At 36.5% G+C, this 16,856-nt stretch overlaps 1 protein-coding gene across 1 annotated transcript in view; it reads left to right on the top strand.

Moving 5' to 3' along the window:
• The window catches only part of Thsd7a (thrombospondin type 1 domain containing 7A), a 601,821-nt gene that overhangs the window by 536,027 nt on the left and 48,938 nt on the right, over nt 1-16,856 (top strand). Inside the window, exons 12-13 of the mRNA XM_019205461.2 lie at nt 11,732-11,926; nt 13,852-14,115. Coding sequence (XP_019061006.1) covers nt 11,732-11,926; nt 13,852-14,115 — 459 coding nt within the window. The remainder of the gene's footprint in view (nt 1-11,731; nt 11,927-13,851; nt 14,116-16,856) is intronic.

Genomic DNA, 16,856 nt, shown 5'->3' on the forward strand with positions numbered 1-16,856 from the left:
TCTACCTTTCTTGAACTTTTGGGGACTTATTTTCATCCCTAATTTGTTGCATGGTGATACAAAAGTCCAAATAAACAGAACAGAATCCAGTTGCTACTGATTTGACCTGGAACATTTTAAAGAATAACTTTTGGAGAAAATTGATTTTTGGTTTTTTGGTCTTCTATTTTTATAATCCTTATTTTAGAAATCTACATTTGAAATATAAAATTTAGCTCATAAATAATATCAACTACTTAGTGATCTTTACTATGTTATTTCCTTTGTATAATTTTAATTGTGCATCTTCCAACATCAACTTTAGGTAAGAAATAATTTTATGTAGACAGCTTAGATGTACAAAATGGAAGTCATTCTCTCCACTTGAAAAACTGAGGGATGGGATACCTGATCTTTTCCTGTCAAGCTGCTACTTCTTCCTTGAAACAAGTGTACATTTGTGCACAATTTTGGTTCTACATAGAGTTTATAATGAAAGGGGCAGGAGTTTGAGAACCAGGAAAGAAGTTTTAGTTTCAGTTCTCATACCAACACAATGTAAGTTTTGTTCAGTCCTTCACTTTTTGGGGCCCCAGTTCATTTAGATTGAAAGGGGAGAAGAAGAAGGGTTTGGGCTAAATTGTCTTCCCAAATCATTCCAGTACTCACTCTATGGTCTATGTACAAATAATATCCAGAGATCAAAGGATAAATAAGGTATTTTTATAAAATATCACTAGATGTAATAAAAAATATGATAGAAGCAGCACAAATGTGAAAGAACTTCAGTTCCAAACTCTGTTCCAAACTGCACAACCTTGGTGATTTGTTTCCTGCCTTTGAGGCTAGAAACAAAAAAGGCTTACAGCACTGGGCACACATTGTCGTCATTAAATGGCAATTCCTTCCCCTTCCTATTAATTCATTATCCCAGTGAAAGTGTACTGTAGGTCATAGTAAGCAGAAGAAAAGAATATTAACATGAGTCCTTTGTTTTATTTGACACACTGTCTTTACAGAAACTGTTCTTCTGTGATTGTTGACCTTTTCACTTCCAAATCTGGAAACCTAAATTCACTCCTCCATGTTGATGACTGCTTCGTGGGATCTAATATTCTTATCCACTTCCTCTTAGAAAAGGTTCTTTGGCTTCCTCGGTGCTAATTTCTCTTGCCTTTTTGGGTTTTCCCTTTTTCCTGGTGGCTCTTTCTTCATCCTTAAACAATGTTTTCTAATCTTTGTATATTTGCCAGACTCCTTACACTATCTGAATCTCGTGCATTTTTCAGGCTGTCAGGAAGAGAAATGTGCTTTATAACAAGTGATTTCTGAGTATTCAGAAGACCCCTTCACTCCCATACATAGACAATTTTTTGTTGTTTCAGCAGATAGAGATTTCTTTTTCTTAGAATGTATACTTCTAGAGAACATAAAAGATATATATAGAGAGAGATTGCTAGTGGCAAATAGGCAAAAGTTTCTTGCTTTTATGCTCATGGCTGTTTTCAGAACTCTGCATGAATGACCTACTCAAATCCACCTGTTTTGATTTTTGTCTTTATATGGCCAGAGATCAAAAGAAACCATTGTGCTGTTTTTTAATGATTAAAATAATTGAGTAGTAAGCATTAAATAAGTCGGGAAAAGACTATAGATAGATACCTCTGTCTTAGCTAGTACATCAGACTTTCTAATTCCAGCTATTTATTCAAATGTGATTGTATAGAAACCTGTGTAGAAGCCCTAAGCATTATTAAAGGATGAAAATATTCCTATCAGGGAGCCTACACTTATTAGGGAAATGGGGTGATTATTAGCAACCCACCAAATGGAAGGTGATGACCAAAAGTGATCAAATGCAAAACCATCATTTGAAACTAAAGAATTTAAGAAAAACTTGAAAGATGGGCTAGAACTTAGTTTGTACCATTTTATTAGAATAAACAGAAAAACAATACAAAATTGGATCTATTCTGTAAGGTTGGCATTTGAGGTAAGAAAAGCAATAAATATCTTCATAGAAAAGTGAGAGATTGAGGATCCACAGATATGAGCTGGAGCCTGGGGTGATTTTTGTGGAGAGGAGCTATACATGTCAGGATCAGTATTTTAGCATTTTTCCTAAGTGGTGAGAGCAAGAACCTGATAAAAGCAGGATTTTATCTGTCAGAATGGGCAGAATAAATTAGAAAGATAAGAATCATGGGCCTGCCTTCCAGCTAGGATGCTGTTGGAGCAACAGAGTAACAGAAGCTGAGACAGAAGCCACAGTATTGGACATGGACAAAAATAAATTAATTTTGGGCTTGTGATAGTGGAAAATATTACTATGACTTGATGGCAAACAATAGAAGGAATGATAGAAATGGATGAAAGTTGGATGCATGATTCTCTTTTTCTATGTAAATACAATTCCCCATTTATTTTTTAATTATAAAACATTTATTGATACATTTATTGATAATTATAACATGCATCTTAATGAATTTGCAGGAGGATTGCTATGAGTTTGAGGCCAGCCTGTGCTACATAGTGAGTTCAAGGCCAGCCTGAGCTACATAGCAAGACCCTGTCTCAAAAAATAAATAAATAAAAAAGAAAAAGCAAGAACGTACCATTCTTTAACTCCATTATGTTCAGCTTGAGAATAATTCCTTTGCTAAAAGTTCTGAGGCTTGAAAGGAGAGTTAATTTTGGAAAACTTAGTACATTTTGTAGTTGAAGCCATGGCAGGGTGGCCAAGTGGAAAAATCTAAGTATATATTTGAAGTGTAGAAATAGCTTGCTTAGGATGGCACATAGAAATTTGGACATTTCCTCAAAGTGATTTGCTGAGTCATGGAAAAAGCTCAAGTCTCTAAAATATATAATATATTTTAAAAATTGGACAATATATTTTAAAATTAATTTCTTTTTTCTCTGCCCTCTCACATTTGCATGCTCATTAAGCATTTCTTTTCATCTCATTTCATTTTAATCTAAAGAATTTGACTTAAATATAATTGACCCTTTTTCCTTACTTGCACTGAAAATGACACCATGTAAATTAAAATATGACCATTTTTAATATTATTTACCATACTATGGTTCTAAAGGAAGAACTATTTATTCTATGGATTTTATCAAAGAATTTATACCGTAAGTCAGCCAAGCAAATCCAGCCCACAACCCATTTTGTTAATTAAAGTTTTAATGAAACACAACCATGTCTGTTTCTTTGTGTCCTATGGCTTCTTTCAAAATGTAAAGTGAAGTTAAGTACTTCCCCAAACCAAAACTGTTTATCATATAGCCTTTCACAGAAAAGGCTTACTGATCCTTGTTCTAAATGCAGAAGCATGTAATTAAGTATCAAAGATATAGTCACAGTGTCTAGTAGTATTGCTCATTACCTAAGAGAATATGAAAAGCCCTGGAGATTAGCTAGTCCTGGGGAATGTTTCCAAATTCAGTTCAGCAATGAAGGGACTGTTTTACAGATATGAGAGGAGTGGACTTTAAAGACTGTGATGATAATGAAATATCTGGCATTCTTGTCGGGAGGATGATTTGGAATAAAATGTTGATTACTTGAATTTTAGTATTAAATATAAGAAAATTCAAGTTAAAATCTGAAAATACATGGGATATGAAAAGCAAGAGAAAAAAATATTCCAGATCCTCAGAATTTCCCTGTCTTAAAGATGATAATTCATATCTAATAACTGGATATCAAGTGTTCATTACTTAGTGTGGCTAGAAAAGAGTGTGTTTCGTATTCACTACTCAACACAACACATACAAAGTTATTGTCTGTTTTTCTCAAAATACATGAACCTTCCATATTAGTAGAAATGTAGAAAAACAACCACTCAATTCTCTTTTATCACCTTACTAGCCAAGCATCCTTGGTCTTTTATCTAGTTACTTGTACTTACTTTTAGTCACCTATTAATGAAGTGGCTACTACAGACAGACTTTCATTTTTGCTTCAGTACTTTCAACAACATAAGTATTCGCCTTCTGTATGACATGTTTTGAAGAATTTAGAGAGCATTCCCAGAGCATCTTTAATAAATAATCAATTGCAGTTGCTTAGAATCCCAAGACTGACACTCACTGTAAAGAAAATGTGTGAGAATCATCCTTACCTAGAAGTGAGTTAGAATAACACAGAAGTCAGACTATAGGCAGATTCTCCAGCTAAGCCCATGCAGTCTTGTCCAAGTCCTCATGCTATATATGTAAGACTCACACGACAATGTTGTCAGGGTAATGAAGTGAGTTAATTTACTTTTGAAAGCATGAATAGAACACACAAATTTATGTATTTATTTATGACACTCAAAAAAAAGGAGACTTCTAGACCTCTTTCAGAAAGTGGCAAAGCTAATGGAAGCAGTGTATTTGTAGTTAGGAAAGTATTTTGAGGGAGGTTAATGATAGTGTATATTTTACTACAGTAATTTTTATTTAAACATTCACCATATTTTGAAATCACACCTTTTATATCATTGGATCCATAATAGTTCTAGGTCGTGACTATTGTATTTACATTAGAAATGGAATATATAGCTCAAAATAATGACAACTTGGGGCCTCCCAAACACGATTCCTAACCTCATGCGGTCTTCAGACTCTGTCTCACAGCCCACTCTGCTCCCTCTCCTAAGTATTAATCCTGGCTTTGCCAAGTGGCACAGACTCTGGGTGGTCAGCCAGCAGTGTGGCCAGTGTCACCTGGGCTTTTTATCTCTGGGTGCTGCCCCAACAGCTTCTGTGGTGTCTGGTGGTCTGGTCATGGGGATGTCCAGGGATATGTTATGCATTGGTCAGCTTTCCCATTGCTGGGACAAAATACCTAAAACCCACAATTTTTTTAAAAAGGGAGGTTTTCTTTGCCTCACAGTTTCAGAGGTTTCAGATCATTGTCGCCTTGCTTCAAGGTGAGAATGTCATGGCAGCAGGGCATGTAGGACAAAACCTTTGACTTTATAGTGTCCAGGAAGCAGAACACAAAGGCAGAGCCTAGAGAGGAAGGGTCCAGGAAACAGATATAATCCCCAAGGTCACACCTCTGTGATCCATCCTACACACACACACACACACACACACACACACACACATGAAATGTGTACATTGTTAGTCTCCTAGCAGGCTTCTCAAGCCAATCACGTTGACAAGCAAGATTAACCATCACATGATGGGAGTGGTGACAATCAGGGCAAGAAGAAGACCATGCAAGAACTAAATCACTGCCTGCCCTCCTGCTTGGCCCCGTTGCAGGGACTGGCGAATAATAATTAGATGCTGAAGAGTAAAATCTGGGAGCACATGGAGAAGGAGGGGTGCTCCCTAAGACCAACAGGGAGCTAAGGGATCAGATTCTGAAAATTCTGTGGACAAAATCCACATCATTCTGAAGCTCAACAGCACCCACCTTGCTGATGATGACTTTAGAGTTGAGCATGAGACATAGCTGGCCACGTGCCAGTCTGCAGACGGTGACATACGTGAGTCCTGCAAAGTTTTTAGAGATGTAAATCTCACTTGGCTGCAACTGAAGATGAAAATGGAGCTTGTCAAGGAGGAGCTACTATTTGTGAAGAAAAATACAGGAGGGAGTCGAAGGCATACAAACCCAGGTTGCCATCTCTGGGTTAACTGGGCGGATGGATTCTCCCAAATCTCAAGACGTCTGCAAGATCATGGTGGAGATCAGAGACCAAGATGACATGTTAGCTCAGAAGAACTGAGAGGAGCTGGACAAGTAGTGGTTACAGCAGATTCAAGAAAGCAACACAATGGCCAACTTGTAGTTTGCTGCAATTGGGACACTGAGACGATGCTCCCAGAGCTAAGATACACAGCCTGCTCTTTGGATACGGACCTGCACATTATGAGAAATCTGAAGGAGAGCTCAGAGAGCATCCTGAGGGACATAGTGGTCCACTATCTATGACAATGGAGCAGGTCAGTGGGGTCCTATTGTTCCTTAACTGAAAGCTGGCAACTGAAACCAGAGCAGGAGGCAACTACACACCCAGAATTAGATTGGCCAGCTGTATCTCAAAGTCAAACTGGAGGCTTAGATGGCCACCTACCACCACCTACTGAAAGAATTGACTTCAGTGTTAGTGAAGTCTTGGACAGCAGTAATTCCAATTTACCCATCCAAAAGACTACTTCCTGCAGGACTGGGGGTGGCAGAATGATGACTAAAATTAATGACACCAAAGTTTGAAGGCACTGGTGCAGGAGAATGAGGATCACCTTTGGGGAGCAAAGAATCAATGAAGGTTGAAGGGTCATTGGATATGAAAAAGTAGTAATAGTAATAATAATGACAATTTGGGATGAATCGCTTTTTTTTTCCTACAAATTGTTCTAAGGAGCAATTTCAACCATTGTGACTTAAATATATATAAATCACTCTAATATGTATTATTTGTTATGTGCTTATACTGGGTATAAAAAGGCAAAAAGGCTAAATGCAGAGATTTGATATAAATGGCTTTAAACTTGCTCTTGCTGTATTTCCTCATGGATCTTCATGCTATCTCCTGCCAAGTGCACTTTCTAAAGCTCCCCTAGACTGTAGCAAATAATCCTTAAGAGCTAATAATAACTTGTTCTTCCTATGATCTAACCCACTATCCCCTCTGTAACTTGCCTGCCAGTCTTTTTTAATTTTTAATTTATTGGTACACTTAACTTTACCTTATGATCACATTCCTCACTGAGAATTTGTACTTTTACATGATATATCTTCGTTTGTTTGTTTGTTTGTTTGTTGAGTTAGGGTCTCACTCTGTAGTTGAGACTGACCTGGAACTCACTTTGTAGCCGAGGCTGGTATTAAAATCACAGAGATCCTCCTGTCTCAGTCTCCCAAGGGCTGGGATTACAGGCATGTGCCACCATGCCCGGCTACATGATATATCTTGATTCTTATTTTTCCCATTCCCCCTACCCTCCCTTCAATCCTTCCACTCGCCCATCTATATACATAAGCTTTGCTTCCATTTTTTCCTTCTTACTTTCATTTTCTTCTTTCCTTTCCTCTGCCCCCTCAGTTCCCCTTTCCCTTTAAACATTTTCTTACTATTTCACAGTATCTTTGATGCATTTTGTTCCTCCTTTATACCTTCAGTTTCTCATGCCAGAGAAGTGATTCCATAGTTACACCTATGTTGACCAGCTGTGAAGATCTTACTTCTGGCTTTTTATACAGAAGCCAACAACATTTGAATGCATTCTCAAATCTCGACTTCAGAAAGAGAAGCACTTCAGTAATATGGCTCCCATGGCAGGGACCCACTTGGGCCGGAAGTTCTCACTCTGCATCACATTAAAAGGCAGAGAGATTAAAAGGCTGGGGATTTAGCTCAGTGGTTCCGTCGCTTGCCTTGCAAGCCCGAGGACCAGAGTTCGATCCCCGATACCAAAAAACCAAAACAAAAAAAATACTCCAAAAATAAAATAAAAATAAAAGGCAGAGAAAAAGATGAAAGAAAGAAGAGAGAAGGGAGAGAGGGAGAAAAGGAAGACAGGAGGAAAATAAATAAAAGGGAAAGTTCTCATTCTCCTCTTTGTAAAGTTAACCCTAAATGATTTGCTAAATGTGAGATATATGTGGTAAAATTATTTACTTACCTTTTGTTACAATTTTGATGATCAAATATGCTTAAATCTCATCGTTAAATGTGATACAATCTACAGTGATATTGTTTGGATCATCCTTTGCTTACAGTTCTGGCCTACTCTGTTTTTTTTAAAAGATGATATTTTAAAGGCATTATTAATGTTAGGCCCAAAATATCTAGGCTGATTTATCTCAGCAATGAACATTGATCCATTAATTTTAAGAGAGAATGTTTTAATAGTAAGAAAAAATAACATAAGTAGAAAAAAACTAGGTAGAAGAGAGAGAAAGGGCTTGCTTTTTAAAACCGTCTATTTGCTCATGGATTTATTAGCTTCACCAAATTTTCTACTCTTCTAAAATTCTTCTAAAATTATTTCTATTTTAAAATATGTTCCTCTCATTTTTTATGATGATTAGGACCCTAATTGATTTGGGAATTTATATTTTGATTTACATCTCTCTGAGAGACATAAAATGTTGTTATGCATTTGCTATTTTTAAAAAATAATAGCTCGTAAAATAAGCTTGGCACCAGCTGTGTCACTGAACCTCCTGGATATCCCACGTGTCCTGAAACAGTTAGTTAGAACTTCCTGGATGCCAGCTCCAGCTGAGCCATCTTGGTCTGCGCTACTCCACTGGGAGCTGGTCGGTGTTTCCTAGCGAGTTCTGACACCAGCATTTCCTCTTGTATTATGAGCATCTGTGAGACTAGGCATCATTGATAATCATTTAAGACCAATAAAAAAGTGTATTTCTTTCCATTCTGCCAGGGTTATGTTCACCAATTGTAATTAGGAAATGTAATTTGGCAAACTTGTCAGTAAAAATTTCTTTTACACAAAGAATGACCAGGATTATTATCTCCGTGTAGTAAATAATTGGAGCCCTCTTGCATTATTTATAGATTTGGTCTTATTTCTAAGCACAATTAGGTCTCTTGGTAACTAGCTACCATTTACATTAAGCTTTTTCTTTTTCATTTCTTCATGATTCATTTTAGCTCTTGCCATTGTTTCATAAAACTATGGAAAAATCACTCATGTAATCACCCAATAGGCTGAACACACTCTGTATCTAATACTACCCAAACACTACTGCAGTGGATAGGCCAGGTTCACGTTGCTCAGTAATAAGGTCTAAGAGTCCCTTGGACTCTTCATTATGCATAATCCAACAGTTTCACTACACTAAGACTTTGATCAGCTTGTCCTATAACACCTAAATAAAGATTTCTGTACTTTATATACATAAAATAAAATTATAAATGAAATACATGTTTTACCTGGTAATACAGATACAATTATCTGTGTGTATGTAACCTTGGATTTGCTAGGAAACCATGTTTAGTAGGATCCATCTTTTCCATGGTTAAAATCACCCTGTTTTCAATGTCTTAAAAATGATTTTTAAGATTTATAAAGTTGAGAAACCAGATGGCTTCCTTTCCAAACATTTATAAGTTCCTCACCCAATAGCAGGAAGTTCATTTCAGAATGCATTTTTGTGTTTGAATTGTTATGTTTCCTCTAAGTTAGAATACAAGCAAGTTGAGATGTGTGATAAATTTTCAATACATTGTACAAATGATGCTGTTGTTACTTGTTTGGTTAACATTGTGTGAGTATTCATTCCAAAAGCACACTGTCAAAAATCTCAGATAAGGGTATTCAGTGCTGAGTGGGTTGCTGAGAACAGATATGGAAATTTTACGTATTTTTTTCTCCTCAACAAGCTGAAGTACTTATGATTTTATGTAGTACATGATATGGAAAGTGAGGCTTTTGATTTATGTGAGTTTTATGAGTCCATAAAAGTAAACTAATTTGTTTCTGGAATTGTATTGGTGTCGGTGGTAGTGATATTTCATTTTTTTGTGTTGTGGTGTCCATATGATCATAGTTGAAGTAATTCTGAATTAAAATTTGTGAGAGAGACCTTTAATGAAGAACCTAAGGCAATCTCACTTAATTTTTAAAAAGATTTATATTGGGGTCTGTGTTTCAGTGAGCTAAATCATATAAGTAGATAGAAGTTTCATTTCAAAGTACCTAAGTCCAGTATTTTAATTTTTAATTTTAAATTATGAACAATTCAAACTTCTTCACATTTTAGGATTCTAATATTATCGAATATCTTATTTTCCAAATTAATCATTCTTGGAGGCTCCACATGTCCTGGCTAGTAAAATGTCTAAAGCTTCCTGTAGTGTGTATCTGTTTGTCAGTTTCCCAAAGCTTGGAATGGTACAAGAGTGACTGGGGAACCAAAAGAACCTTTTGCATCCTCACCTCAAGTCTCAGCCAGAATTCCAAGTGTTCTGATTGCAGGTGAAAATACATTACCTAAAAGAGGAGTAGTTCGTAACCAGCCTGCACATTTGAATTTTCAGAGAGCTTAAAAAAGATACTATTGTCCTCTACCAGTGAAATCAGATTGAGCTTATTTACCTGAATTTTCACAGTGAAGAAGGATTGCTTGTATACTTCTTCCTGCAGCAATTGAATGAGGTTGTGTTCACCTACGTGGAACATCTTCCCTTCCTAAAAGTGACAGTTAGGTCCTTTCACACACCTCACCGCACAGCTCCGCACTACTAGTTGTTAGGTTTTAGTGCACAGATGCAGACAGCATTGTCTAACCTGGTGACCTCAGTGCCCTTACTGCAATTTACTGTCAAATTGGCAGGTTCTTTCCTTAGTTTCATGATGATGGAGTACTGAGGAAGGCTGAGATCAGGGGCCATTTCAGCCTGTGCTATAAACCTAAAAAGCAATGTAAATCAGTCTGAATGAGGCTATGTAAGGTAACCCCGTGAAATACGGAACCCTGTTTAAATGTATCATCTGTCTCCTCAAGGAATGAATGATTTTTAAAACCAATAAAGGAAATGCCAGAGGGGAAAAGGGGAATGTACCATTTGCTCTTTGTCCTTAAGACCTGTTACCTTCAAGTGATATTTTTTCTATTTTCAGTAAGTGATAAAATTATTTATTATTTTAAATATTTTGTTAGAACAATATCTTAGAATAAATACTGCAAATAAAAATCTTGACCATTTTTAGAGTGCATAGGTAATTGTGGAAATGTAAATGATATGATAAATTAAACTTGTTCAACATTTCCCTTTTTATTTCTAAATTCAGTTTGAAGCTTGTGCCTGTGAAGAACTTGTGGAAAGGGGAAAGAGCCCTCTCCATTAATCACTCCAGTTCCATCCCAGTAAGCCTACGATATAGAAAATGAAAACAATGCTTTCTATGCCACTGTCATCAGCTTTCGCATTTCTAGACACAACATCCAACACTCATAGTTTAAAGAAGATTTACTTTAGCTCGGGGTTTGGAGAAATTTGGTCCATCATGAGCTGATTCCAAGGCAGAAACATCATGGCAGAAGTGTGTGGCAAGGCAGAGCTGCACAGTTCGTGGTCACCTAGGAGCAGAGGCATCAGTGTGAGAGATGATCCGGCGAGGAACCATATATAGTACACAAAGCCACACTTCAGTGACCCAGTAAGACAGACCAAGGACCTTACTCTACAAATCTGCTTGGTGTGTTTCTAATACAATGAAGTTAGCATATCAGGATTAACAGTCGCATATGCCAATACAGTTTCTAGACAAGTTTAATAGATGTCCCCTCTCTACATCAACCTACCAATCAGTTTGCTACCACTAAGACACTTCCACATAAAAATCTAGATTGCCCAGTGTTCTAAACAACACTAGAGGTAGCTGGTGTCTCCCAGCACATGAATATTCTTTGTTTTACATAAACTGTTATCAGAATCCGTGTTTGATTTGTCTCCTAAGAAATTCATTTCCAAAGCGCCCCACATATGGCATGAATTGAAATCTTCAATAACACCTAATGCAAACTGCTAAATGCTAAGGGTGTGCAAGTGGGGAGGTACTTTTCTGCACCACAAAAAACCAATGAGGGTTATAGTATTTATTATTTTTAAAATCCTTCAAGATCAATACAGTGTCAACTGTGATTATTAAAACCACTCCTGTCAGATTTCAACTATAAATACTGAATTTAAAAGAAGGTTCCTCTATCTGAGTAAATGCTAATTTTTAAATTAGAGTAATTAGACCTTTACTTTTTTTTTTTTTTTAGCCATTACTTGTCGAAAGCAAGATGGAGGGCAGGCTGGTATTCATGAATGCCTCCAGTACTCTGGCCCTGTGCCAGCCCTCACTCAAGCTTGCCAGATCCCCTGCCAGGACGACTGTCAATTTACCAGCTGGTCCAAATTTTCTTCATGCAATGGAGACTGTGGTGCAGTTAGGACCAGAAAGCGCACTATCGTTGGTAAGAATAATTGGGTTGCATAGCACACTCTTGTCAAGATAGAAAAACACAATAAAAGTCAGATCAAGAGAGTTCTGACAATGTACTTGATAACTGCTTTCTAATTGCTGTACTTATACTGAACATGGATTTGGATGTGCATTTTAATGTAGGTTGGCAGTGATTGAAGCATTATTTTATTTTAGTACAGTAGAAAGAAAAAAACAGCCTGAATCCCTATACAAACCATGTAATACGTGACAGATTATTTTTGTTTGAATGTGTACTTTTAGGGAATTGCCTACAAACTGGGGGGTTCTTAGAGCAAAGAGGAAAGGTTAACTGTTCAGTTTCATAACCCATTGTCACTGTCACGGACTCACATTATATCCTTTACCTCCTTGAATATAGTATTAGTTCTGTATGTGAAAACTGCATCCAAGAAAGAAGTCACAATGACAAAAAAGCAGTGATATAACAAGGAAAGCAGGAACCATCATACTGAACTAAAGCTAGATGCTTTAGAAAATGCTGTGACAATTAAAACCTGAAAATATTTGGGCTAATAAACTATTCAGGATTTGAGCGTTACAAATGAACTACCTGCAAAGTGAAGATTGTCAATAGCTATAAAAGGCAGCTTATAAAAATCTGAGACAAAAACATATAATTAATTTATTACATTTTATATTTCATGCAATCTAAATAAAATAATCCTTTTCCATGCATATGTATAGCATACCCAAGATTTTTTAAGAGATTTATTTAGATTTGAATCTTTTCAAGTATTTTACTTTGATAATATAAATGTCTTCATTGAATGTATTATTGATATTTCCTAAAGTAATGACCAAATATGTCAAAAAGATTACTCCAGAAATCCTGAAAGATGCAAATTGTAGTCAGAGGTGTAAATCTGAAATTGGCATTTTCCAAATCAAAATCCTACTGTATGTAAATATATTATCTATTTGAATAAGGAAGTGCAATTTGTAGTACAGTGAAGTGACTCTTCATCTCATATTTTTACATATGTTATAAAGGAGGTTTATGAAGTCACTTCATACTCCCCATCAGTGGGAACACTTGATTATTTCAGAGGATTTCAGTCATTTTAAAGAATAAAAATGAGGATATACGACTAAGTGAAATAAATAAGTCACATGTGTGTAAACAGCAAATAGTTTCTCTGGTGTGAAAAACTATTATAGTAATAAGATCCTAATGATATAATTGACAATGTGAAATAGGAAGAAAGGGGCTAAAGGTGTAGGGGAAATGGGAAGGATAGGGAAAAAGTAATAAGGGAAAAGTAAAAAATGAGAAAATAAAAAAATTGAAATAAAATATTTGTAAATAGGGAAGGGAGGACGGGGTGAAGGGAGGGCAGGGATAAGGAGGGAAAATGAGAACCAAGACCTGTCATGTAAAGGCACAAGATCCCAATGATGAATGTAACTGTACTGTATACCTAAAATGTACCAATAACTCAATGAGAAACAAAAAAGAATAAAAATTTCAACATGCCGGTTAATCCCTTATGCAAAATAAACTACTTTTAAGTTAAAAAAAAAAAAGTAAAATTTCACTTTGTAAAGCTTCCAATTATCCTCAGCACTCTGGGAGGCTGAGGCAGAAGGACTGAAAATTCAATCCTTACTTGGTCAAATTAAGGAGTTGGTGAGACCCAGCCACACCATAAAACACAGCAAAGGGCCAGCTCAGTGTGATGGTCCTAGGTTTAGTCTCTAGTACTGAAGGCCCAATACCAGCAAAAATCTCTATAGAAAATTCTTTAAAGTGAAAAGGTAACATTTATTTATAGATTGTCATTGAATATGATTAAAAACAGAGAAAGTGAGTTTAGGAAAATAGAAAATGTAGGGATGCTTGAAGTTAATGACTTTTTTTTAAACTTTGAAGTGTTTGATATTTCTCTTCTACAGGAAAAAGTAAAAAGAAGGAAAAATGCAAAAATTCCCATTTGTACCCACTGATGGAGACTCAGTATTGTCCTTGTGACAAATACAACGCACAGCCTGTGGGGAACTGGTCGGACTGCATTTTACCAGAGGGGAAGGTGGAAGTGCTACTGGGAATGAAGGTTCAAGGAGACATTAAGGAATGTGGACAAGGACATCGTTACCAAGCAATGGCGTGCTATGATCAAAACAGCAGGCTCGTGGAAACATCCAGATGTAACAGCCATGGTAACCCAACTTTTCCTCAGTGTTTTGCATTTGCTGTCTTTGAGAGTGAAGGTAAAATATACACGTATCATGGTGGAGGGGAAATGAAAGTTTACAGAAGTGTGTTTTCAGTTGAACACGATTAGCATCACTTGCTCTATCAATTACATGTAACAGGACATTCATTGATATGGTCAAATTGTATTTTCCACAAGGGATGATAAGCAGACTTAAGTGGCTCACATGTGCCAGAAACATATGGCATGGGGGTTATCAAGAGCCTGCTCATTCAATAGACACAACAATTTCCAATTGATTTATGTACAGAAAAGGCATGAAGAGGAGGAGAGATCTGAACTCAAATAGAGATTAAAATTTTAATATAGACAGGTGCAGTGGCCCATGCCTATAATTTCAGCTAATTTTGAGACTGAGGCAGGAGTTTCACAAGTTGGAGCCCAGCATGGGCAGCTTAGTAATTCAGCAAGACTCTGTCTCAAAAATTTAAAAAATTTAAAAGGACTAGGGATGAAGCTCAGAGTCAGGACCCAGTACTAGAAAAAAAAATTTTTTTTAAGTGGACAAGCTTTGAAAGATCAAAGTTTATAATGCACCCAAAATGCTGGTAAGTGGCAGAGAAGAAAAATGGAAAGTAGTAATTGCTGAAAACCCAAGTATCTGTTTATTGCATGTAAGATTCAAAAGACAAACCCAAACCACAGAAAAATGTACATACGCTTTAAAAAACTGTGCTCACTTTATTCTCTAAACCAAAGCAGAAAATTAATATGAGGATGATAATCTCCCACTTTCTTGATAGACGTGACCAGGAAAGGTTGTTAAAATGCTAGGAGCCAGGTGCATGTCAGGTATTCCAAACCTTGTTGAAATAACTTCTGGTATTGGAATGAGATTACTCCAGCTTTATTATACAGCTCACAAAACAAGAGAAATATCTCACATTTATAAAGTATCGTGGTGACACATTTATTGCAATTTCTTAAACCTCTTCCTACAAAGTTGTTTCTAAAATAATTTGTCCCTTTCTTTTCAATCTTGTCTTATAGTTCCTGTTTTATCTAGAGATGTAAATTCCAAATTTAGACTCCACAATATTTAAGCTGTAGGTCTACCATCCGTGTAGAAAGCTGATTTGGCTGGGAGAAGGTAGTTATAGATTGCAACATGTACGGGATTCAGTGACAAAGCTCTAACACTCCACAAGAACAGTATCACTAGAATGGACAGAACATATGTAAGGAAGGTAGGAATTTTCTAAGAAATTGGCTCAGATATTAGATGGAGCAAACATATGAGTAAACACTAAGATATTCCACTGGATATTTCATAATAGATCAGGTTAATTGGCAACAAAATTGAAAGGAATTGTTCCTTATCATGACGGGTACTTGTATTTGAGAAAAGACTATGTTTAAATGAGGCAGAAAAGGCAATAAACAGAGCCTTGTAAACAAACTGAAATGGAGTCCTAATTTCTCCAAAAAGCCTTTAGAGTTGGTAGGATTTATTTAATGTTTAGTTCATTTCAGAATTAAAATTTCTCATTTGATAGCATAGAAACAGCTGATAAAGCTTTGGCGGTTATTCACTGCCGGAATCCTTTTTCCTTTAAATGGAAAAGAGGCAAAGAGTGAGGACCTGACTTTTCCTGAGGTAACTGACTGCAGATTTAAAGAGCAAGGGAAAGAAGCAGAGGATGCCTAAGGACGCACGGCTACACAGAGAAGGCAATTGCCTAGGGTCTCATTAAGGAGAGTGAATTCCAGCCCTGTTCCAGCGTGGACTCCCAGAGGTAACACGATGAGGAAGACACTAGGAAATTTTCCTGAGCTACCACTCAGATCAGGTGTGAAGGAAGGGCATCTGCCACAATGATTTAGCTCTGTGTGCTCCTGCTCCTGACACCTTAACGCTTCTCGCTACTTAATAGTGTGGTTTTCAAACTGGGCTTCACCGAGCTCCTCAGGCTAGCGGGGAAGCGATCTCCAGTATGCCCGGTGCACTTTTTCAGCTTCCCTCTCAGCTTTTGGGATGAAAGTAATTGCATTGCTTAAAATAAATTCAGCTGCCAAAATAAATTCATTATTGCAATAATACACAATTTTAAATAAATTTGTATTTTGTCTTTACAGGGTTTCTGATTGTACTATTTTACTCCTCACCTATCAGCCTTTGAGTACATACTGCCCCACTGCCATAAAGATGATGTGAAACTAGTTTCAGTGAAATAATTATGAAGTGATAATCTTGCTGATATCTGTGGAAGTTTTCTTTTCTTATATAAAATCATAAAGTTGTTTGTTATTTTTGTTGTGTTACAAAGTCTCACCATTTAGAAAGATATAGAAAGGCCTGTGTGAATCCAAGTGCAGATTCTTAGAGTGTAAAAGCCTGCAAATCCAAGAATTTTAAAGTTCTATGTTGCATTAGCTGTTATTTTTATTCCTAAAATATCTTTTCCTTCTTCAAAATGACCTTAAAATGATCAAGTAGTAAACAAAGTTTAAGAGTAAAGATATTGTTAAATGTGTGAAAAGGCCTTATATGTTAGATACAAGCTCTATCTATGGTTTCAAGAAAAACCCTAAAATTATGCTAAGAAGTTTGTGTGCACTTTAAATATCATTCTTCAAAGAAAAACCTCAAGAGGCCAGAGATTTAGCTCAGTGGTGCTGCTGCCTGCCTTGCAAGCATAAGGTCCCAAGTTCGACACCGGTACAAAAAAAAAAAAAAAAAAAAAA

Source organism: Fukomys damarensis, unplaced genomic scaffold (genome assembly GCF_012274545.1).
Source record: "Fukomys damarensis isolate Sample0158 unplaced genomic scaffold, DMR_v1.0_HiC HiC_scaffold_4, whole genome shotgun sequence".
In the NCBI taxonomy this organism is placed as follows: domain Eukaryota; kingdom Metazoa; phylum Chordata; class Mammalia; order Rodentia; family Bathyergidae; genus Fukomys; species Fukomys damarensis.